The following is a 25,073-nucleotide window of genomic DNA, read 5'->3' on the forward strand; positions in this document are numbered from 1 at the left end:
TTTTTATTTATTTATTTATTTGTTTTAGAGAGCTATTTTTGCTATAGGGCACCTGCACTCACCAGAGAGACAGAGAGACAGAAAGCAAGAAATCACTTCCTGGGGCATGGCCACACCACAATCCCGTTTCCTCCCTTTTTGTCTTGGGATTTTGGGCACGAATGCATAGGTCCCCAGTATGAGTTTTAAGCCACCGGGTCCAGGACTCAAACTGCAGTCTACTATGTAGGAGTACAGTGACATAACCATTACACCATCTGTTGGTCCCAATCTTAGCTCTTTTTAAATATATAGTTCTGTGGCATTAGGTATATACATATTGTTGTGCACCATTACTGCTCATCCATCTCTAGAACTCTTTCATCTTGCAAAACTGAAACTCTACACCCATTAGACAGTAAATCCTCATCCTTCTCTTCATTATCCCCTAGTAACCAACATTCTACTTTCTGCCTCTATGAATTCGATTACTTCAGATACTACTTATAAATGGAATTATACTGTATCTGTGACTGGCTTATTTCACTTAGCATAATGTCTTCAACGTTCATTTATGTTGGCATATGGCAAGATTTGCTTCCATTTTAAGGCTAAATAATACCTATTATATATATTATATATATATAAATATATATATATATTATATATATGTGCTATATTCAAAGTTTTATTGACCTTAGGGTTCTTTTTGCAAGAATGATGAGATACAAATTTTAATAAAAAATCTCCAACAGGTTGTCATACTGTTAATGTAATTATTGTTACTATCCCCACCCTAATCCTTGTAGCTTATACGCTTGTGGGTGTTTGAGGATATTCTCAGGCATGCTTTACATTTATATCTGCTTCTGCAATACAGTATATAAAAGATCTCTTAGGCTTTTTGTGGTTTGTTGTGTAGAGCACGATGGTGCTCAGATGTTTTGAGTAAATATTTGTTTAACTAGAATAGCTCTCTGTAGTAGCTCTTTTAAAACAGGGTTCCTGATCACCTTTGTATGGCACAAAAGCAATATACCTTGGTATGGACAGGCTGTAACCTTATATCTATTTTGAAAACAAGCCTAGGGTTGAAAATACATTAATAAAATAGATGGGGATGAAATAAACATTGCCCAGATAGGTCATAGCCCCAACAGGAGAGGGTAGAATTCTGTCAGAGTAAGCTGGTTGCAGTCAACATTTGTAGAGTGGTTGCTGTGTGCCAAAGACCCGGCTGGGGTTTCAGCACACAAAGAGGAGGCGGACCTGCCCACACAGAGCTGCCTGGCAGCCTCACATGATGGTGGCCAGTGCAGACTTTAGAGCAGGTGGTTGGGTTCAAGGCTCACCTTCATTCCTTCTGGCCTTCACCTCACTGAGTTGACTTCCTTCCAACTATGAAATGGGAGTGAAGCCATTTACTTCATATGTCTGTCCCTAGACTATATGATGCCTTACTTAATTTATTTGGGCTTTCTAAAAAAAAAACAAAAAAACAAAAAAACAAAACAAAACAAAACAAAACAAAACAAAAACCCAGAGACTGGATTGCTTAAACCACATAAATTCATTTTCTCACAGTTCTAGAGTCTGGAAGTCCAAGAGCTAGGTCTTTCAGGTTTTGGTTTCTGGTGAGGGCTCTTGTCCTGGCTTACCTTCTCATGGTGTGCTCACGTGGTCTTTTCTAGGTGTACCCATGTGGAGGGAGAGAGAGAGCTCTTTTGTGTCTCTCCTGTAAGGGCACTAATCCCATCAGGAAGTCTCCACCTTCATGACCTCATCTAATCCTAATTATCTCCCAAGTCTACTATCTCCAAATACTATCACATTGGGAGTTAGGGCTTCATTGTATGAATTTTGTGGGAAACGCAGACAGTCCATAACATGCATGTTAATCACTTAGCCAATGCACGGAGCTGGATAATCTCATCGTTAGAAGTGACTTTTCTTATGGATGTTTCCTTCTTTCTTCAGGCTTTTGCTACCAGCTATCAAAAGCTGGTATCAACAGCTATCAGTAGACACAGCACTGTAGTGAAGGCTAGAAAAAACTCTGAGTCACTTTAATAGGTTTTAAATGAACACTATCTAGCTATTGCCCTTATCCAAGACTTTGGGATTAAATTTAGTTAGCATAGACAGGTTTTCCTTTCTCTGGGTTGAAATCCCCTAATTTAGTATTAGTTCCTATTTCATAATAATATGACTCTAAACTGGGGAAGCCCTGATACTTCATTTCTGCAAGTGGATATTAAGATTAATTTGAAACTATGGAAATTTCTTCAGGCATGTCTTATGTTTTGATCAACTCAATAATTCTATAAATGGGATTTTAAAGTGATAACAAAAATACTACATATTTACATACTTCTAAAATTCAAAAATTGATTGAACTGTTTAAACAATGTGTGTTTTCTGTAATCAGGAACCTTTGCTATGCTCATGTGTTAAAAGTAGGTGTAAAGATTTGTTCATATTTTTTTTTGAGAGATTTTCGCTATAGGGCAGGTGTGCTCGCCAGACAGACAGAGAGAGACATAGAGACAGAAAGCGAGAAATCACCCACCAGGGGGGATGGTCATGCTGCAATCCCTTCTCCTCCATTCTCCTCTTGGGATCTTGGGCATGCACACACATGCGCCTGGCATGAGTTTTAAGCCACCGGGTCCGGGATGCGAACTGCGGTCGACTACGTGGGAGTCTGGCGACATAGCCATTACGCTAACTGCTGGTTCCCAAGATTTGTTCGTATGTTTTGTATCAAGCATTCAATCAAGGCAGTTAAAGTCAAGGGAGTTAAAATGGTAAAATCAAGGGGCCAGCAGGTTGCATGATGGTTGAGGTTCTGGAGTCCCACATGGCTGATCACATTTGGAGTCCTGTTCTTCATAGCTTAAAAATCACACCAGGCACATGTGTGTGCATGCCCTAAATTCCAAGAGGAGAATAAGGAGAAGGGATGGCAACATGGCCACCCCTGCTAAAGGGTGATTTCTCACTTTCCCTCTCACTGTCTCTCTTTCTTTCTCTCTGGCTAGTGCACATGCTTTATGGCAAAAACCTTAAAAAGAGAGAGAGAGAGAGAAATAACATTTAAAAAATAATAAAATCAAAACAATACACAGGAGAAAGGAAGATGCCAAAGACTGCCAAACTGAAGATTATATTACTTAAGGAGAAAAAAAGACTCATGAATACTCCAAAGAGTTTGAATCACTCTTTCATATATCACTGAGAACACTGTGTTTAATTCCTACAGAAAACCAAACCTTTGATGACAGAATTCTCTGTGAAGTCTACTATCATTTCTCGCTATGCCTTCACTACAGTTTCCTGCAGAATGCTGAACAGAGCATCTGAGGATCAGGAAATAGAGTTTCAGATGCAGATTCCAGCTGCGGCTTTTATCACCAACTTCACTATGTAGGTGACTTGCTGGTTAGAGATGAAGATTTCTATGGGGTGGTCTGGGTGAACCTGAGATGTTGTGAAGCCCACAACCTTTTGACTGTAGACAGTTTTTACCCCGGTATATGGTTTTTGGATCAGAAGGTTGACCTTGCTTTCCTTCCTTTTATCTTTCCTTCCTTCCTTTCTTCCCTTCCTTGCTTCTTCTCTCCTTTCCTTCCTCTCTTCTCTCCTTTCTTCCTTCTTTTCATTCTTCAAGCATTCCATTCCTCTCCATTTTCTTTCCTTCCTTCCTTCCTTCCTTCCTTCCTTTCTTTCTTTCTTTCTTTCTTTCTTTCTTTCTCTCTCTCTCTCTCTCTCTCTTTCTTTCTCTCTCTCTTTCTCTCTCTCTCTCTCTCTCTCTTTCTTTCTCTCTCTCTTTCTCTCTCTCTCTCTCTCTCTCTTTCTTTCTCTCTCTCTTTCTCTCTCTCTCTCTCTCTCTCTTTCTTTCTCTCTCTCTTTCTTTCTTTCTTTCTTTCTTTCTTTCTTCTTTCTCTCTTTCTTCTTTCTTTCTTTCTTTCATCCTTCTTTTTCTCTTTCTTTCCTCTCATCCATGGTATACTTCCATGAAAAAGACCGTCTTGCTCTGCTCCAGAATTTCTAGTGGGGAGATATAGTCAATAAATAAATAAACAAATTAATAAATGAGCATTTTAGACAGAAGTGAGTATTATAAAGATGGCAAGTAGAATCGAGACAAGCTTCTTTAGTGAGGGAGATCAGGAAGATAGCTTAGAGAAGGCTATGGTTAAGGAAACTTGAGTGAGGAGGTGCATGAAATCTTTGAAATATTAGATTGGTGTATTTAGGTTTAATTTTTTGATTGTTAAAGATTCAAGGGGGTAAATTTTTTGTAAGTTTGAGCAGATCTCGTTAGTTTTCTCTTGCAGAATCATAGAGGCATCATGTCATGGGTTGAGTCTTACCATTTGGACCTGTTGAAAATTGCCCTAGGATGAAATGAGTGATTCAAGGGTAGTGCCCTAGTCTGGAATGCATTCTTTCTGCATATCCAAGAGGCAAATAAAAATATTTCCTAGAGTTGTCATGGATATAAGACCCATGTTTGAACTGCAAGCTGGTTAACACAGCTGTCTCTTGTGTTTCAGGCTTATTGGAGACAAAGTGTATCAGGGTGAAATTACAGAGAGAGAAAAGAAGAATGGTGATAGGGCAAAAGAGAAAAGAAATAAAACCACAGAAGATTATGGGTAGGTATTATTTAATTAAGGAATTAAAAATCCATTTTAGCACAGTGTCAAATTTTCTACTAATTTTAACTAACAACTTGCTTTCTTCCCTTCTTCCAAATATATATTTTAATTTTTATTGAACAATAAATATATCTAACAGTACGGTAGATAGCATTTATAATAAAAAGAAACATTTTACTATGTCCTTTTCTGTTTTCACTTTTTAGAAACATCTGCTTCTAATATTACCATGTTTAATTTTCTTTGTAGTTATTATCCTAACTACAAATGTTAATTAGTCATGCTTTTCCTTGATTTCTTAATTAAAATAAGGTATCATCTGTTGTTTTCTTGTGAAGAAAGAGGAGTTAGCAAGTATACAATAATTCTGCTTTCCCTCTACGTCTCAAATTTTTGTCAATATTTGATTTCTTTTTTCCAACTAAGCACTATACCACTTACCTACAATCTTAAATGATAATATTCCCTCTCCTACCCTTGATTCTGCCTTTTTTTTTGTTTCTTATATTTTGTTACCTAAACATTTACTTTTATATTATCAGAGTTATAAATATTTAAATTTAGGTCTGTAATAATATCTGTATCTTTGTGTTGCCTATAAACTGAATCTAAACAGTAAAGACCAATAAATAAATAGCATTTGCTTTTAAAAAATAATTATTTAATTTAATTTAATTTAACTTATTATTATTTTTTAAAATTTGACCAGAGAGAGAGAGGAAGGGAAAGTGAGAAAGAAGCCACCAGGTCTGGGGCTTGAACCACAGTCATCCATGTGGGATTCCAGTGTCTTAGCCACCTCATTTGCTTTTTAATTACTATGTCAATAATATTAAATGCAGAGCCACATAGGACTAAGATTAATTTTCCTTTCTACCAGCCCAACACAAAAACCTCTAGTCTTTTACAGAAAAGTGACTATTGTGTCTAGATAAAATGCTGTAAACCTGTGAACTTGGTTTTGTTCATTAATAAAACGACATAGCTTTGAGAAGGCTAGTTCTCTAAAATCATAGACTGTCAGAAACTTTGCGTTGGAAATCCTATTAGTGAGCAGGGAACATTTCACTCTTGTCTAGGAGAACTAGGCCATGGTTCACTTTGATACAGAAAAGCAACCAAGGTTCAGACATTCAGAAAATGGAGGTACAGACACAGAATTCCACTTTTATCTTTTACCTTTTTTTCTTTTCTTTTTTTTTCTTTTCTCTTTTTTTTTTTTTTTTTCAAGAGAGATTTTTGCTATAGGGTACATGCGCTCACCGGATAGAAAGACAGAAAACAAGAAGTCAGTCCCCGGAGGAATGGCCACACCACAATCCCTTCTCCTCCATTCTCCTCTCAGAATCTTGGGCACACACACACATGCACCTGGCATGAGTTTTAAGCAACTGGGTCCAGGAATCAAACCACGATCCTACATCAGAGTCCAGAGATGTAAGCATTACATCATTTGCTGGTCCCTTAAAGTTATTTCTAAGGACCCAAAACTTTGAGTCTCCTTCTCAGGCCAGGCTGACCTTAATGGGCTTTACACACGACCCTGCTTTGCCTTGAGCAAATCCAAACACTGCTTCATTCAACTTTAACCTACACTCTACCCTTTTCCAAACTTGTAATAACCCTGCTTCTTCCTTTGTTTGGCATGAAGCTTCTTAGGACCTCTGGTATGTGGTCTTCCTTGATACAACCTATTATTATAACCTAACTCTGTTGGACTATGCATGTGTCCCAGGTGGTCTTTCTAACAATTGTTAAGAATCAAGCCACAGTTCCATTTAGTTGGATCATAGCATAGTAGTTTCTCTTTATCCTGAGATTTATTATTGCTTTTCTTTTTCTTATAAGGTAAAATATTTGATATTATTGCTATTTACATCTAGTAAGAAACAACTCATTTGAAATGATTACAAAATGAACATCCACAGCCAAATTTCTGCAAGCAGTGGCATTCATGTTTCCCCTGATTCCTGGCCAACACCAACTGAAAAACATCACTGATGGGGAGATATTCTGATTTCAGAGCTGTTAAAACATGAGTATCTCCAGATCCATGCAACAGTGTTATTGCTTTGCAGCCTTGTTGCAAAACTTTTACCTTGGGTTTCTTTTTGTTTTCATCTGTGTTGGTTTTGTTATATCTTATAGTTCATATTTTCCTCTTTCTTGGTTTTCACCTTTACTTTGCTGAACATAAATTCTGAAGTAACTTTCTTGGAATGGGTGCAGGAAAGGTAAACTTTCTGAGACCTTGGTTAATATTTTGGCTATGTGTGGAATTTAAAGTCAGAATAATTTTCCTTCTGGGCTTTGAGACTTTGATCCAATGTTTTATGATATCCAGTATTATTTCTGGTGCATTTAATGTGGTCTAACACCTTTCCTTTTACATGTTTAATCTATCTGGTCTTCTGAGATTTTACAATAAGGGATTTAGGTGTCACTGTTTTTTTCATTCATTTTGTCCGGTGCTCAGTGAAATTTACCTATCTCAATACTTGTATCTCCTTTCAGTTCTGGGAAGGAGTATAGGGAATCTATCAACTGAGTCATTGATTCATACATGGACTTGGAATTGTCCTCTCTGTATTCAGTCCCCTTCTACTGCTGTCTAGTGCTGTCCTACTGAATTCCGTCTCTCCGAGGTTCTGACAGAGAGTTTACTTGGCTCTCTTCTTTGCTGCAGTCCCTTCTTGTACATTCTTAACTATAGAGTTTCTGCTGTGTTGAACCTCTCAAGTCTTCTGGAAACCTTTTGGAACATCTTGCTTTAATTCTTCTTCTTCTTTTTTTTTTTTTTGAGAGGTTTTCAGTATAGGGTATGTGCGCTCGCCAGACAGAGAGACAGAAAGTGAGAAATCACCCCCCAGGGGGGATGGTCACACCGCAATCCCTTCTCCTCCATTCTCCTCTTGGGATCCTGGGCACGCACGCACACGCGCCCGGCGTGAGTTTTAAGCCACCGTGTCCGGGATGTGAACCGTGGGACTCCAGCTACATAGCCATTACGCTAACTGCTGGTTCCAGCTTTAATTCTTCTTAGAAAGAATTGCTCCTCTCACTCTTTTTTCCTTTGGTTTAATTCTTTTGTGGTCAGTCTGCCATCTTGAATAAGAGAGACCACACTCCAAGTATTGACTACATTTGAGATAGTTTGTATTTTCATAGGCTTTGCCATCCTTGTTTCCTAATTTTGCTCTCTAAACACATCCACCAAATTTTAATCAAGGTTAAAAATCTAATACAGGTTGTATATCTCTAATCTGAAAATCTGAAATACTCCAAAATTGAATCCTTTTGAGCACTGACATGATGCCACAAGTGGAAAAATTCTATACCTGGCTTCATGTCATGGGTCACTGTCAAAACATTGCAGTATAAAAATATTGTATACAGTTACTTTCAGTCTACATGTATAAGATGTATATAAAACACAAATTAACTTTTTATTTAGACTTGAGTCCCATCTTTAAAATATCTCACTATAAACACACACACACACACACATATGTGTATATATATATACACATACACACACACATACATATATACATGTATATATATGCAAATATTCCAAAATCTGGAAAAATCCTAAATCAGAAACACTTCTGATCAAAATATTTTGGATAAAGAATATGTACCCTGTATATTAGCTATTTTAATGTTATGTAAAATGTCAGAATTCATTTGGCCATCCTTGTAAAGGAGAAGCTGCAATTTACAAGTTGACTCCAAAGCATGCTCTTCCAGCTGTTGAGGTATGTAAATGTTTTCTTTCCTCCTTGTCCCCTTGAGTCTGTCTCTGGGAGTGGTTGGAGAGCTCAGTGGTCTTTGAATTCTCTCCTATTTGGTATTCTTTGACTCTTGGTAACCTTCCTCTAGTGCAGGTCTTAACTTTTCCTTCCAATACTATTTTAGTTTTTTCTTTTAAGGTCTCACACTGCCTTGCCCACTGGTTTCACTTGGCAGGATGGTCAAGAGAAGATGACCAATGTCCCAGTGGGATGGCTTTATTCTGCTCTGGACTCTACCTGTGATCTCTTTTTCCTTCCTGACAGGGAGAAGGGGACTGAAACGTTCAGAGCTTCTTTAGTGATCCCTAGCAAAGACAAGGCTGCCTTCATCCTCAGTTATGAAGAGCTTCTGCAGAGGCGGTTGGGGAAATACGAGCACGTCATCAGTGTGCGACCACAGCAACTGGTGGGAAGGCTGACTGTGGACGTGACTATTCTGGAGAGGTCGGGCATTGCGTCCTTGGAGGTGCTCCCACTTCACAACAGCAGGCAGAAGGGCAGCGGGAGGGGAGAAGGTGAGTACTGCTTGCATGATTCACTGAGGTCATCTGTGATAAGTAAGAGCTGGGTGTTAGCCCAGGAAAGAGATGGCAGTCCTTCAACAAAGGCTTTGAATTTTTGCGGGAATTGGGAAAGTAAGAACAAAACAAAGATAGTGTCCAGTGCAACATTTTCTTTAAAAAAAGTTGAGTTCCATTAGATTTTTTTAAATGTTCATTTTTTAAAAATTTTTTCTTCTTTTTTTTTTTAAGGAGATTTTTGCTATAGGACACATGCACTTGCCTGAGAGACAAAGAGACAGACAGAGAAGTCATTCCCCTGCCCCCAGGGGGGTGAGGAGGCCACACTGCGATCCCATCTCCTCCATTCTCCTCTTGGATCTCAGGGATGCACACACACATGCCTAGTGTGAGTTTTAAGCCAGGGTTTGGAACCTGAATTGTGATCGACCATGTGGGAGCCCACTACACTATCTGCTGGTTCCTGTATGTTCAAATTATATGACACAGTGATACATATTACTTCCAGAAATCTATCCTTCATGAAACATTGAAAATACTGGGCTTATGGGACCAGCAGATGGTGTAATGGTTACATTGCTGGACTCTCACATAGTCAACTGCAGTTCGAGTCCTAGACCTGGTGGCTTAAAACTCATGCTGGGTGCATGCCCAAAATCCTGAGAAGAGGATAAAGGAGAAGGGATTGTGGCATGACCATCCCCTCTAAGGGGTGATTTCTCTCTTATTGTCTCTCTGTCTCTCTGGTGAGCACACATGCTCTATAGCAAAAATCTCTTTAAAAAAAAGAGAATGGTGGGCTTGTTATAAGTGTGAACCTGTTTGATAATACTTGTTATTGTAAAAACACTTTATCAGCCTAAATATTCAATGATATGGAAGCAATTAGTATAAAAACAGTTATAAATCTGGGGCAAGCAGGTGGCGTGGTGGTTAAGGGCACTGGACTCCCACATGGCTGACTACAGCTAGAGTCCTGGACCTCATAGTTTGCTTTCTCACTTCCCCTCTCTCTTGCTCTCTCTTATTCTGTCCTTCTCTGTTATATTTAAATAAATAAATAATAAATAAATAAAGTTCAATAAAGTAGTTCTAAAAAACCAGTTATAAATAAATTCGATGAGTGAGGGAAAAAATTACAAAGTCATACATGCACTTACTGTAAGGTTAACTATATTAACTATGCTAAATGACAAAAGATCAGAAAATTTTATAAAATCATAATCATTTTATAATAGGGGTATGGAATTAAGGGCAATTTTCTAAAAATCTTTTAAACAGCAATATATTATACATATTCTTTCTAAAATAAATGAAAAATAGTTACTGTATATTCAATTTAAGATACATTTGGTTTTTTTTTTGGGAGGTTTTTGCCATAGGGCGCATGCACTCGCCAGAAAGACAGAGAGAGACAGAGAGACAGAAAGACAGAAAGCGAGGAATCACACCCCCCCAGGGGACGTGGCCACGCTGCAATCCCTTCTCCTCCATTCTCTTCTCAGGATCCTGGGCATGCACGCACACGCACCCTGCATGAGTTTAAGCCACCGGGTCCAGGACTCTAACCGCGGTCAACTACATGGGAGTCCAGAGGCATGGCCATTATGCTAACTACTGGTCCCTATTTTATTCTTTAATGAGACAGAGAATGCACACATGTGATAGACAGGCATCCTCGACAAGATCTCATCTCAACACAGTCCCCTTTCTCCAGCCCTCCAGTAGTCAGAACCTTGGACATGTGCACCGTGGTGTATTTCAGATAGACTGAGGATCTGGACCCATGATTGGCCATGTGGCTTCAAGAACTGCAAATCAGTATGCTGCTGCCGTACCACAGATACTGATTTTTTTTTTTTTTTTTTTTTTTTTTTTTTTTTAGGTTTTTGCCATAGGGCACATGTGCTCACCAGAAAGAGACAGAAAGAGGGAAAGTCAGAAGTAATCCTCTGGGGCAGGGGCAGGGGGTAGAGGTGGCCATGCTGCAATCCCTTCTTCTCCATTCTCCTCTCAGGATTTCAGGCACGCATATACACGTGCCTGGTGTGATTTTCAAGCCTCTGGATCCTTGGCTAAAACTATAGTAGGCCATGTGAGAGTCCAGCACCTCAGCCACTATGCCATCACTGACACCCAGATGCTCATTTTTAAAATTCCATGTCATTTGTTGAAGTGATTACAGAAAAGTCAATATAATACAATTTTATTTATTTATTTATTCAATAATTATTTAATTTATTTAATTCCATTTGTTATTATTATTTCCTTAATTTGATAAGAGAGAGACAGGGAGAGAAAGAGAAAGGGAAAGGGAGAAAGCAAGCCACCAGGTCTGGGACTCAAACCATAGTCAACCATGTGGGAATCCAGTGCCTTTAATCACCATGCCACCTGCTGGTCCCTATTTATTTAGTTATTTCTATAGGGCATATGTGCTCACCAGAGAGAGAGAAAGAGGGAAAGTGAGAAATCACACCCCCTCCAATGGGGGGTGGCCACATGATAGTCTCTTCTCTTTCAATCTCCTTTTGATATTTGGGGCATGTACGCACATGTGTCCAGTGTGATTTTCAAGCCACCGGGAACCATTTGAGCCACAGAGATGGCCATGTGGAATCCAGTGCCTTAGCCACCATGCCACCTGGTGGCCTCAATATAATCTAATTTTAATCACTACATTGATTTCCACAAATAGTTACTTGTGTGGGGCTCTATACTTAATATACTGATAAGGCTTAACTGGATAATGAGGCAGATAAGTTTAAATATTGTACCAGGATTGAAATGACAAGAATTCAGATAATTGTGACATCAAAGGCAGGGAAATGTTAAATAATAAGTGAACAAATGCTATGCAGAGTCTGAACTCACTGCCTGTGGCTGTAGCAAGAGTATAGAGAGGCCAAAGAAGCTTCTTGGACAAGGAGATTTAGGAATGAAATTGGAAGTGATGATACAAATGGAATAAGAGAATGTTGGTGTTTAACAGAGTGTGAAAAAGAATCAAGGCCTGGAGTGGGTATATAGCCTGACCAACAGTATGGAAAATATGCCTCCTCCCCACAGTGCATAGTTTAGTTGATGACTTCCCACATGAGATATTCCCTCTCAAAGACTGAGTATGCCCTGGCTCTGTGGCAGACCCAGGTCCTTTGTTATGTGGTGACTCCAAACACTGAACTCGACATTCTCAATCCAGATCTAACTGAAAACACAAATACTGTCAAGGTATCTGACATTCAGAAATGGCGTAAGATACAATATGAAATTCCTATGTCGTGCACGTGAAGAGTTATGAACTCTAGCCTTGAAAAAATGTCTGCGACCCTGTAGGATAGATTGTACATCTCTAAAACACAGGTAATAACTATCTCATGGAGTCACTGTGAAGTATTAGTGTATATAAAGTGCCTGGCCCAGAGTAACAGCTTAATAATTGTTAAGTATTATTTTCACCTTACATGTATTTTTTTTGTTTTCTATGTAAATCTTTTCCCCCCAACAAAATTGTAAGTGCCTTTGAAGGCAAGTCTGAGTTTGATTAACCTTTGTCTCCCTGTGGTATTTAATGCCATGCCTTTTAAAAAAATTTTTTTAATTACATCTAATTTTGAATGTGGTTAACTCACTGGGTGACTTCAAATTAGAGAAGAAAAGCAAACTCCCACGTGCACACATACACAAATAACAAAGGATGCTATAAAACTTAATTTCTCCTTAATCATATCGTAGAGGGAAATTTCCCTATGTATGAAAGAAGTAGGTTTTTAGGAGCTGGCAGGTTTTTTGGAGTTGGTAGGATTTCACTGAGAGGGCAGAGATTCTGTGAAGTGTGTCTGGGGTCAGCGGAGACTCTGGGGGTACTCATGCTGCAGCATCGAAATGAGTATTTTGCCTGATTTTCAGAACCATTGTGACTCTTTAGAGCTATGTATTTGTAGTGTGTGTGTGTGTGCGTGTGTGTGTGTGTGTGTGTGTGTGTGTGTTGTGTTGTGTTTGAAGGGGATATGAATTATGATGGTCAGCTGAAAAGTTGCTTACTGTTTATATGTTGGGCCTCTTAGTATCTCAGAGGAATTTTTCCAGACCATTGATCTCTTGGGATCTGTTTATTTTTAAGAAAATTGTTTTCATTGTTTTCGTAGTTCTCTGTACTAAAGCAGTTACTCCACTTTCCACCGAGATTTCACAAGCTTTCCCAGGGCTAGGTGCAGTGGATGACTTTGTTTTTTTGCCATTCCTTATTCCCATCCTTTAGAGCGCAGTTAATTATTCCTACAAAAGCGTGAAGCACAAGATGTTGTGATTCTGTCTGGGCACCATTGCGTGTTTCCAAAAGAAATCTAGAGTAGAGATCAAAGTAGAATTGAACTAGCGCCAGAACGTGAACTGTAACTTGTGAATGTGGCCCAAGCCAGTGCATTCCTCTGACAGATCTGGCTGTAGTTAAGAAATCAGACTTCTGAAATTTGTCTAAGCAGATCTTTGACCATTGGCCCCATTTTTAGCTTTAGGGATGCAATTCCAGATAGGAATTACTATGAGCTAGATGCTAGATTCAGCACTTCACATGTAACATCATCTCATTCAATCCTTGTATCACCTGTCTTATATTTTTAAACCTCATTTTATCTATGAAGCAGCTGAAGTCTACAGAGGTTCAGTAACATGGACAAGGTCTTGTACTTAATTATTGATCAAAATGAGATTTAAGCATAGATCTAACTCAAAGTCCATGCCCTTAACTACTGTACTATACTACCTCTTTTTTAAACAGATTATAAACTACTGGAGATGTGAGTTTAAATCCAGGGCTCTTCCTAGTTCAATATAAAAACAAAAAAAGAACTAGCTTTATGGCACAATGGTTAAGCTCTGTGCATAGGGAGCCAGATTCCACACAGATGATACAAAGATTCAACATGCTAGATGGGTTGCTGGCAGATGATGTAGTGGTTATGTTGTTGGATTCCCACATGGTCAATCGCAGTTTGAGTCCTGGGCCCAGTGGTTTGAAATTCATTCTGGGCATGTGTGTGTGTGTGTGTGCCCAAGATACCAGGAGGAGAATAGAAGAGAAGGGATTGTGGTGTGACCATCCATCCAGGGGGTGATTCCTCACTTTTTCTCTGTCTCTGTCTCTTTCTCTCTCTAGCAAGTGCACATACCCTATGGCAAAAAAAACTCTAAAAAAGAAGAAAATGCTGGGTGAGAGCCAGCAGGTGGCATAGCTGTTGTATCACTGGACTTCTGCATGGCCAACCATGGTCTGAGTACCAGACCTGGTGGCTTAAAGCTCATATCAAGTGTGTGTGTGTGTGTGTGTGTGTGTGTGTGCATGCCCAAGATCCTGGGTAGAGAAAGGAGGAGGGAGATATCTCACTGTCTGTCTGTCTACCTTTGGTGAGCACACATGCCCCAAGACAAAATAAGATAAAATAAAATAAAAATAAGCTAGGTGCATGTGTGTCCCAAATACTGACAGGATGGGATATGGAGGAAAAAAGATTGTGATGTGACCATGCTCCAGGGAAGGGTGAATTCTCTCTCTTTTTTCTGGAGAGCACACACATCCTCTGGCAATAAAAATAAGATAAAATAATAAAAATAAAGGTTAAAAGCAATAAAAGCTATGCTTGCCTCAGTTTTCTTGTCTATCAAGATTGGGCCTACATTTATTGATTTATAAGTTAGTGCATTCCTTTCCCAAATTAAATCTCATTTCTGTGGGATGTAATTTGGAAGCCAAAGCATTATAACTTCTGGATTACTAAAATAGTTAACACATGTACATATTCCAAATCTACAGGATTACAGATTGGTGTACAGTGAAAGATAAGACTTCTGTTTTCTGTCTCCCTGTTCTCTGCTGCCTCAATTCCTCTCACCTAAAATCTTCTGATGCTTTATGAGCTCAGTGGAACTGAGTCTTTGAAATGGAAGACTTCCCTGGAATAGCGCTGGGATGTGTGATCTGAAGGTGTACATGGAGACAGATATTCCAACCATGTCATTGCTTAAGGCTGTTCCACTCTTTATGACAAGATCTCTGAAACAGGAATAAAACAAAGTGAAATAAATAAAGTAAGAAATAGATCATACCTGCTTTATTTCCTTTTTTCTTTAAATCAATGACTCTGAAACTTGACTATACTCTATACCTGAAGAGTTAAAAAAAATACTCTTCTCTCAGACAAGTAAATTAAAATTTATCAGGGTTAGTCCTAAGGAGTTGTATTTTTATGTTGACATTATATAAATTTGTACAAAAAACTTAATAACTTTAGTGCTTTTAAAATTCTTAGTGATTTGTAAAATTAAAAAAATAGCACTGACAAATTTTTCTACCACTAAACAGATATGGTATGATTTTCGTAGTTTGCCCTTTGTATTCCTTGCTTTTAAATAAAGTTTTATTGAGATTTAATTTACATACCATCAAGTGTACTCATTTTAATGTACAATTCAATGACTTTAGTACATCTATAGAGTTGTATAACCACCATGATTCAATTTTAGAACATTTCATATCACTCTGAAAAGGTCATTGTGCCCACCTGAGGTCACTCCCTATTTCTACACAGCGTCAGGAAACCTTAATCTACGAATCCATTGCATAGATTTCAGACAGGTTTTTTTTTTTTTTTTCCCTTTTTTGGGAATAGAAGGTGAGAAAGCACCCCCTAGGGGGCATAACTACACTGCAATCCATTTTCCTCCATTCTCTTCTCAGAATCTTGGGCAGGTACACACACGTGTCTGGTGTATTCAAGCCACAGGATCCAAGACTCAAACCACACAATACATGGGATCGCACCACCCCAACCACCATACTACCTGGCAGGCCCATCACATAGCCATGTTGTAAAAAGCACTCCAGGCAATGCTGATGTGTGGCATAGTAGTGAAGGGAGCTGGATCCCACATAGCCAATCTTGAGATTTGAATCTCAGTCCCAGTGCTTGAGAAACATGACAGGCATGCATGTGGATGTGTGTGTGGGTGTGTGCTCAAAATCCTAAAAGGAGCAAGAGATAAGGGAGAAGGGATCTCTCTCTCTCTCTTTTTCTTCCTGTTTCTCTCTGGTAAGCACAAGTGCCCTCTGGCTTTTTTTTTTTTTTTTTTTTTTTTTTTTTTTTTTTTTAAGAAAAAGAATACCATTACTTTGAACTTTATGGCAGAATATAGGGGCATTACCTATGTTGGAATTTTTACCTACAGAAGCAGCTTTTAAATGAAATAAGATGGTTCCTTCATTTCATGGGGCTTTCAGGATACTCTGATTTTATTTTATTTTATTTATTTAAATATAATTTGGGGGGGCATATTTGTGGGGATACATTGTGTTTTTCTCAGCACATGAATACAATGTGTAATGATTAGTCAGGATAATTAATATATCCATCTTCTCAACAATTTGTCATTATTTTGTATTGGAACACTCAAAATTATCTTTTTTTAGGTACTCAGAGAGATACAGTAAATTATTAACTATATTCACTTCACTGTATTTAATAACACTGGGCATTGTTCCTCTATCTGTAATGTCATTTTCTTTAATCAACATTTCTCCACTGCCCCAACCCCCGATCTCTCCCAGTCTCCAGAGTCATTCTTCATCTTTCTACCTGTTTGGTCATTTATTTCCATTTTTACATATGGACACCTTTATGACATACTGATTTTCTTTCCTTTGGATATATGGCTAGTAGAGGGATCAATGGAGCATATGGCAGTTCTACTTTTAATTTTTTGAGGAACTTCCATGCTGTTTTCATGGTGGCTTTATTAATTTCCATTTCCAACAAAAGAAAAGACTATCCTTTTCTCTATATTGTTGGCAACCATTACTATTTTTGTCATTTTGGTAATAGCTGTTCCATTTGGTGTAAGAGTTAGTTCATTTTGGTTTTGATTTGCATTTCCCTAACAGTTAGTGATAATGAGTATTTTACAATATGTTTGCCGATTGGGACCAGCAGGTGGCATGGTGGTTAAGGTACTGGAAACTCACTCACATGGTTGACTGTGGTTTAAGTCTCAGACCAATCACTTGAAGACCACACCGGGTATGTGTGTGCATACATACTCAAAAATCCCAGGAAGAGAATGGAGGAGATAGGATTGTGGTATGGCTATCCCCTGTGGGGGGTGATTTCTCACTTTCCATCTCTGTTTCTCTCTGTTTCTCGCATGCAAGAACATGTGTCCTGTGGCAAAAACCAAGAAAAGAAAATGGTTTTTGGTTTGGTCATTTGTACATCTTTTTTTCTCTTTCTTTCCTTTTTTTTTTTTTTTTTTTTACAATCGTTTTTTTTGGTTTTTTTTTTTTTTTTTTTTTTTTTCTATAGGGCACATGCACACACCAAAGAGAGATGGGGGGAGGGGGTGAGAAATCACCCCCCAACACACACACAGGGAATGGTCATGCCATAATCTCTTCTCCTCCAGGGTTTAGGAATGCTTGCATATGTCCCTGGCATGATTTTCAAGCCACCAGGTTCAGGGCTCGAACTGCACAATTGGCCATGTAGGATTCAATATCTTAACCTCCATGCTACCTGCTGGCCCCTTAATTGTCTTTTTAAAATTGGGTTACTTTTTGTTTTTATAATGCTGAGTTGTTTAAGTTCCTTGTATAATGTGGTTATTAACCCCTTGTCATATAGTATATATATATATATTTCTCACATTCTGTAGATTGTCTCTTCATTTTCCTTTACTGTGCAAAAGCTTTCAGTTTGATAGAAGCCCATTTAACTCTCTCTCTCTCCTCTCTCTCTCTCTTTTGGCTTTGATTGCCTGTACTTTTGAGGTCTTATTTAAGAACTCTTTGGCCATGACAGTGTCCTGAAGTGTTTCCTCTATATTTTCTTCTAGTATCTTTATAGTTTCAGGTCTTATGTTTGAGTGTTTAATTCATTTAAAGTTGTATATGGTGAAAGATATGAAATACGTAGCTTCATTCTTTTACATGTGCAAGTCCAGTTTCTCTAGCACCATTTATGGGAGAGACTGTCTTCCTCAGAGGAAATTTTTGACACCTGTGCCAAAAATCAGCTGATTCTGGGGAACCAGCAGTTAGTGTAATGGCTATGTCGCTGGACTCCCACGTAGTCAACCGCGGTTCGCATCCCAGACCCGGTGGCTTAGAACTCACGCCGGGCGCGTGTGTGTGCGTGCCCAAGATCCCGAGAGGAGAATGGAGGAGAAGGGATTGCAGCGTGACCATCCCCCCTGGGGGGTGATTTCTCGCTTTCTGTCTCTATGTCTCTCTCTGTCCATCTGGCGAGCGCACGTGCCCTATAGCGAAAACCTCTCAAAAAAAAAATCAGCTGACTCTGTATACATGGATTTATTTCTGTGTTATTTGTTCCTTTCCATTGGTCTATGTGTTTTTATTTATTTATTGCCTATACTGTGATGTTTTTATTACTATAACTTCATAGTATATTTTGAAATCTACTAATATAACAACTCTAGCTTAATCGTTTTTGCCCAATATTTAATTGACTCTCTGATGTCTTTTGTGATTCCATGCAAATTTTATAATTGTTTTCCCTATTTCTGTGAAGAATATCATTGGTATTTTGATAGATATTATATTGAATCTATAAATTGCTTTCATTATATAGACATTTTAACAATATTGATTCTCCCAATCTACCAACATGGAATGTCTATTTTTTTTTCCTTCTAGGTATTTTATTTTCTTTCTAGTTATAGTAAATGGAATTACTTAAAAAGTATTTTTCTGCTACTATATTATTGATGTATAAAGAAGCTACCAATATTTGTATGCTGTTTTGAATCCTGCAACTTTACTGAATTTGTTTATCAGTTCCAAGAGTTTTTTTTGTCTCCTGCAAAACCTTTAGAGTTTACTAAATACAGAATCACATCATCTGCAAACACGGACAATTTGACCTTGTCCTTTCCTATGGGATTCTTTCATTTCATTCTTTTTCCTAATTGCTTTGATTAGATTTTCCAGAATAATGTTGAATGAGAGTAGTGAAAGTTGTTATTCTTGTCTTGTCTCAGTTCTTATAGAAAACACTTCCAACTTTTCCCCACTTGGCATATTAGCTGTGGGTTTATCATATGTGATCTTTACTGTGTTGAATACATTCTGTCTATCCCTAATTTGAATATTTTTATCATAAAGCAGTGTTGGATTTTGTTGAATGTTTTTTCCGCATCTATTGAGATGATTAGATGGTTTTTGTCTTTCATTTTGTTGATACAATAATCACACTCATGAATTTGCATATGTTGAACCATTCATGCATCTTTAGGATAAAACCAACTTGGTCATGGTATATAATCTTTTTGATGTGTTATTGGAATCAATTTGCTAGTAATTTATGAAGGACTTTGCATCCATATTTATTTGGGATATTGGCCTGTAGTTTTCTTTTTTGTTGTTCTGTCTTTGTCTAGTTTTGGTATCAAAGTAATGCTAGACTTGTAGAATGAGTTTGGAACAATTTCTTCCATTTTATTTATTTATTTATTTATTTATTTATTTATTTATTTATTATTTTTTGGCAACAGTTTAAGGAAAATTGGTAGCAGCTCTTCTTTTGTAGAATTTGGCAGTAAAACCATTTCATTCTGGGCTTTCATTAGGAAACTTCTTACTGATTCCATCTTATTGATTGTTATTGGTTTATCCAGGTTTTCTGTTTCTTCCTGTTTCAGACTTGGTAGGTTGTATGTGTCTAAAAATTTATCCATTTCATCTAGATTTTTCAATTTGTTAGTGTACAGTTGTTCATAATAATTTGTAATTTTCTTTTATACGTCTGAAGTATTTGGGATGTCTCTTTTCTATTTCTGATTTTTATTTGGGCATTTTTCCTTTTTTCTTAACCTAGCTAATGGTTTGTTGGTTTTGTTTATCTTTTCAAAAATCAACTTTTTGTTTTAATGAGCTTTTGTAATTTTTTGTCTCTATTTTGATATTCAATAGTTCTTTGCCTCTGCTGCTCTTGGGATTTATTTATTCTTGTTTTTCTAATTTTTTGAAGTGGGGCATTTATTTGAAATATTTTCTTTTTCTTAGAGTATTATGATTTTAGATAATTATTAAAAAATATTTTTTTCTGTTTTCCACAATCAAACTTTTACTATAGGACATATGCCAATGTAGCATCGCTTACATAGCTGATAGAAATAATCTTTTTTTCTATGCAATTTATGCTTATCAACATGGAAACTTGATGTGGAAAAGTGCCAACAGGCAATTTCAGAAAAGCTGATGTAGTCTTTGTAATAGTCTCAGGCTCATTGAAGTAGGCATCCTGTTTTTTCTTAGAGAAGACAAACATGATCATTTAGGAATTCTTGGTGTTAAAAAAATGAATCTTTCTAACGTACTTGATTTTCAGCATAGTTTCTTTGACTGTGGAATCATTCTTCCCCATCTTCCCACTCTAGCCCAAACCATTCTGAAAAGAGAGGCTCCTACCATCTTTCAAAGCCTGGCTATTTTCTACAGCTCAATTGCATAGCTTAGTGATTTCCAAATTGTGCTGCACATTAGAGCCACCAATGGAGCCTTTATAAATCTATTGCTAAAGTCTCATCCATGCCAATGAAATCATCATCCTATAGAATGGAAACTGTGTACATATATATCTCCCCAGATGCTTCTTACGTGTAGCAAATTTTGAGGTCTAGACCATGAATCTTGTTTTCTAGCATCATTTGGTTTTATCTCCCACTCTTTTGTTCTCCAAGACTCTCTTCCTGGGCTGCTAACTCTGTTTTTGAAGTTCTGCAGCTGGGATTCCTGAGAAATCTAAATTCTTCATCTCTGTCAAAACTGAGGGACTTGTGACCTTACCTTAACCTAAAATTAAAAGGAAATTCTAGTTCCAGGAGTGAATATATCTTCATAACTATTTTCATTTTCTTCTGCTGTCTGGCTCATCATTGAGGAGCACTTCACACTTAAGAATGTAGAACTAGATCTTAAAAAGCTACATTCTAGGGCTGGGTCGTGGCAGAATGGTAATGCAGTTAGACCCATGTGGGAAAAATACTGGATTTGCTTCTTGGGACCTCCCTGAGGATGGTGGTGGTGGTGGTGGTGGTGGTGGTGGTGGTGGTGGTGTGAGTGTGTGTGTGTGTGTGTGTGTGTGTGTGTGTGCCTGTGGATCCAAGGCTGGCTGAGGCTGGGGGTAAATGACAGTATGAAAACCCTATTGGGAGTGCCTGTCTCTTTCTCTCTGTTCTGTATCTCATGGAAGAAATAAATGAATAAACTTTAAAAAATACATTCTAAAAAGATAATCTAGAGAATGGAAAAAAAATTTGCAAATCATATATATCTCTCATTAGAATTTAGAATGCAGTATATATGAAGGATTCATATAACTCAACCATGAAAGGACAAACAACCCAAATAAAATATGGGCAAAAGGCTTGGGTAGACATTCTTTCAAAGATGATATACAAATGGCCAACAGCATTAAAGAAAAGATATTCTAGATACTATTAGTCATTAGGGAAACACCAATCAAAATCAGAATGACATAGTACTTGACATCCATTAGGATGGCTTGTTATTTTCAAGTGTTGATGAAGATGTGGAGAAATTGGGATATTCATATATTTTTGGTGATAAAATGATGTGACTGCTTTGAAAAACATTTGGAGGTTTTTCAAAATGTTGAACCATATGACTCAGTATTTTCTCTAGCTACATAACCAAAATAATTGAAAATAAGTCCTCAAATCCTGTAAAGTTCACTGTAGCTGAAGTGACAATAGCCACAAGGTTGAAACAACCCAAGTGACCATCACCAGATGAATGAATAAACAAAATGTGGCATATACATACAATGAAATATTATTCAGGCATAAAAAGGGATGAAATACTGATACATACCACAACATGGATGAACCTTGAAAACATTATACTAAGTGAGAGAAGCCAGACCAAAAATGTCACATAATGTATGGTTCCATTTATTTTAAATGTCTAGAATAGGCAAACTCAAAGAGACAGAAAGCAGATTGGTGGTTTCCAGGGACTGGGGGCAAGAAGAAATGAGGAATGACTGTTTAATGGTTGCAGAGTTTCTTTGGGGGATGAAAAACATGTTTTGGAGCTTAAAAGAGGTGGTGATTGCATATTGTGAGTATATGTTTCTTATAAAAGTTTACCTTGTAGTAATTCTAAGAACTGAAGAAGCTTAATTCGAAAGAAGAGAACTACATGAAAAACAGTTTTATTATCCTTTATTTTAGAAGATGAGGGAGTTGATATTGCAGCTGTCTTTGAGACTATTTCCTGAAGAATTTGGTTAAAAATCTAGATAAATCTCCCTTTCCTAAGGTCGCCAGTTAAAACACAGGATGCCCAGTGAATGACTTGCAAAACTAAATCTCATTTAGCTTAAAGAGATTAGCACAATGATTCTTTTATTTTCTTTTCTTTTCTTCTTTTCTTCCTTTCTTTTCTTTTTCTTCTTTCCTTCTTTTCTTTTCCTTTCTCTTCTTTTCTTTTCTTTCTTTTTTTTTTTTCCTCTTCAAATTACTAGAGGGCACTTGTACTCACGAAAGAGATAGAAACAGAGAGAGGGAAAGTGAGGAAGCACCTCCTATGGGACATGATCATGCTGCAATCCTTTCTCCTCCATCTATCCCTCCTTTTGGGATTTTGGACATGCATGCACATACACCCAACAACTTTGTCAGTCTGCTAAGGCCAAAACTCCAGCCACACAGTCAGCCATGTGGGATCCACCTGCCTTAACCACTATGCTACAGGCTGGCCCTCACACAGTATGTTGTATTTCTGTAGTTATTTGCCTGTGTTCTCACCAAAACATGTGTTGTAACTCGGCACCCAGTGCAGCAGTGTTGAGAGGTAGGGCCTAGAGGGAGATGCTTGGGACATAGGAGCTGATTTCTGGGAGGGAACAAGTTCTCCCTAGTTAGTTCCCATGAGTGTTTTGTAAAAGGTCTCTGCCTGCAGATTTTTCTTTTTCTTTGCATGCACCTGCTTTCTTTTGTGCTTCTCTCAGTCATGTTGTGATATAGCACCAGATGCCAGCCCCATGCTCTTGGACTTTCCAGTCACCAGAATGGTGAGCCAAACTAATCTCTTCTCCTTATAAATCACCCAATCTCAGGCATTCTGTTCTAGAAACACAGACTAAACCAATGCTCAATAAGAGGTTGAAGCAAATCTGTTTTAAAATTTTATTTATATTTTTGCCTGTTTGTTTATTTGTTTGGTCTGTTAACATCATGACTTTGTTTTTTGTTTTTGTTTTTTTTTTTTTTTTCCCCCTCCTTGCTATGTAGGCTCTTTTAGGGTTGTACTTTTAGGCATGTAGGAGGGTGCCTGGCATAAAACAAGTACTCAGTCAAGATTTGTTCAGTGAACTAAGGAATAAATCATTGTTGGCAATGAAAATGCTGTTAGGTTTTCAGCACTTTCCTGGCTTATATTGACTAACTTTGCTTGATCTTGGGCTTAGTTCTTATTTTTTTATGAAGGAAAGATTAAGTGACAGAATTAATAATTTACCTTTGGTTCCAGAAGACTTTGACTACAAAAAGCTGGATAAATCTCCATTTCCTAAAATTGCCAGATAAAATGCAGAATGCCCAGTTACATTTGAATTTCAGCAAACCAATGGACACTTTTCTAGTATAAATATGTCCCGACTATAGCATGAGACATAGTGTTTATCTGAAATTCACATGTAACTGGCCAACCTGTATTGTGATTTGCTAACTCTAGCAACTCTGTCACATTAAAGGGTTGCATTGTGACTGATCGTTAAGCCCAAAGTTTCGGGGTTCCAGTTTCTCTTTTTTCCCCCTCTGGATCCAGTTTCTAGTCAGCAACTGGAAGGGCATGGCCCTGTTTGGCCTTTGCTGTCTCTGTGTGCTTGCCAGGAAACAATCTGGTTGTTATGTGAGGGTTTCCAGCATTGTTCAGCACAGAAATTATTCAGGTATGAATCATTTGGCCCCGTAATTGGTTTTGTTTTGTTTCGTAGTGCTAATATGAAAGCCTATTATTTCTTGTTTGTTCTGATATTAGCTGTGGTTCAGTCAGCCCAAGGAGAATGGCACAGAGGTCTCTGCCTTCTCTGTCACTTGACACTGGTGAGCTCCTGCTCTCCTCCAGAAGCCCTCACCCTTGATTTTGCCTTTTTCCTGCTATTTTGTGCGATAGTAAGAAGGAAAGTGAGAAATCACCTCCTAAGGGGATGGCCATGCCACAATCACTTCTCCTCCATTCTGCTCCCAGAATCTAGGGCATGCATAGTACATACGTGGTGTGATTTTGAAGCCACCAGGTTTCAGACTGAACTCGAACCATGATAGGCCATGTGGAAGTCCAGCAATGTAATCGCTACACCATCTGCTGGCCCCCACTTCAGTTCTCTTGAAGGGTCTGTCTGTCCACCTGCCCAGTTTTATGCTGGTGTGTTTAGTCATTTCCACCTCACCTGTTCCACCAGCTTGTCTTGAGCTCCCACCATGTCTTGCTTGATGCTTACAATCTAAAGGTAACTAAGAGAACACCACTGTCCTGGAAGAATTTAGAGTCAGCATTAGCCATATTTAAATTTTTAATTATGATTAAAAAAACACAACATAAAATTTACTTCTTGGCCATTTCTTTTTTTAAAATTTTAATTTATTAGTATTATAATCTTATTTACATTACATTAAATCACATATAACTTTACAGCGCATTACATTTCTTCTTCCAGAAGGAATACCATACATATCTAAGTGTACGGTTCCATAGTGTTGGGTGAATTCCCATTGTTGTGTAACCAATCTCCTGAACATTTTCCTCTTCCCCAATTAAAACCTTGTACCCATCAAATATCTCAATTCTTCTTCTCCCCAACATCTGGCAACCACCTCTGTAGTTCTTGTCTTTATGTATCTACTTGCATATACCTCTTCCAGGTGGAGTCACAGTGTTGGTCTTTTTTGCTAACTTATTTCACTTAGCATAATGTCCTAAAAGTGTACCCATGCTGTGGCATGTGTCAATACTTCTTTCCTTTTTTAAAGGATAAATTATATTACACACACACACACACACACATATATATATATATATA

At 37.9% G+C, this 25,073-nt stretch overlaps 1 protein-coding gene across 2 annotated transcripts in view; it reads left to right on the forward strand.

Annotated features, from left to right (window-relative positions):
- ITIH5 (inter-alpha-trypsin inhibitor heavy chain 5) overlaps positions 1 to 25,073 on the forward strand; it is a 105,000-nt gene that overhangs the window by 18,492 nt on the left and 61,435 nt on the right. For both annotated transcript variants that reach the window (XM_006150046.3, XM_006150047.3), the window contains exons 3-5: positions 3,242 to 3,405; positions 4,539 to 4,640; positions 8,702 to 8,952. In XM_006150046.3, the coding sequence (XP_006150108.1) occupies positions 3,242 to 3,405; positions 4,539 to 4,640; positions 8,702 to 8,952 (517 nt within the window). The remainder of the gene's footprint in view (positions 1 to 3,241; positions 3,406 to 4,538; positions 4,641 to 8,701; positions 8,953 to 25,073) is intronic.

This window comes from Tupaia chinensis, unplaced genomic scaffold (genome assembly GCF_000334495.1).
Source record: "Tupaia chinensis unplaced genomic scaffold, TupChi_1.0 Scaffold000275_1, whole genome shotgun sequence".
NCBI classification, from domain to species: Eukaryota; Metazoa; Chordata; class Mammalia; order Scandentia; family Tupaiidae; genus Tupaia; species Tupaia belangeri.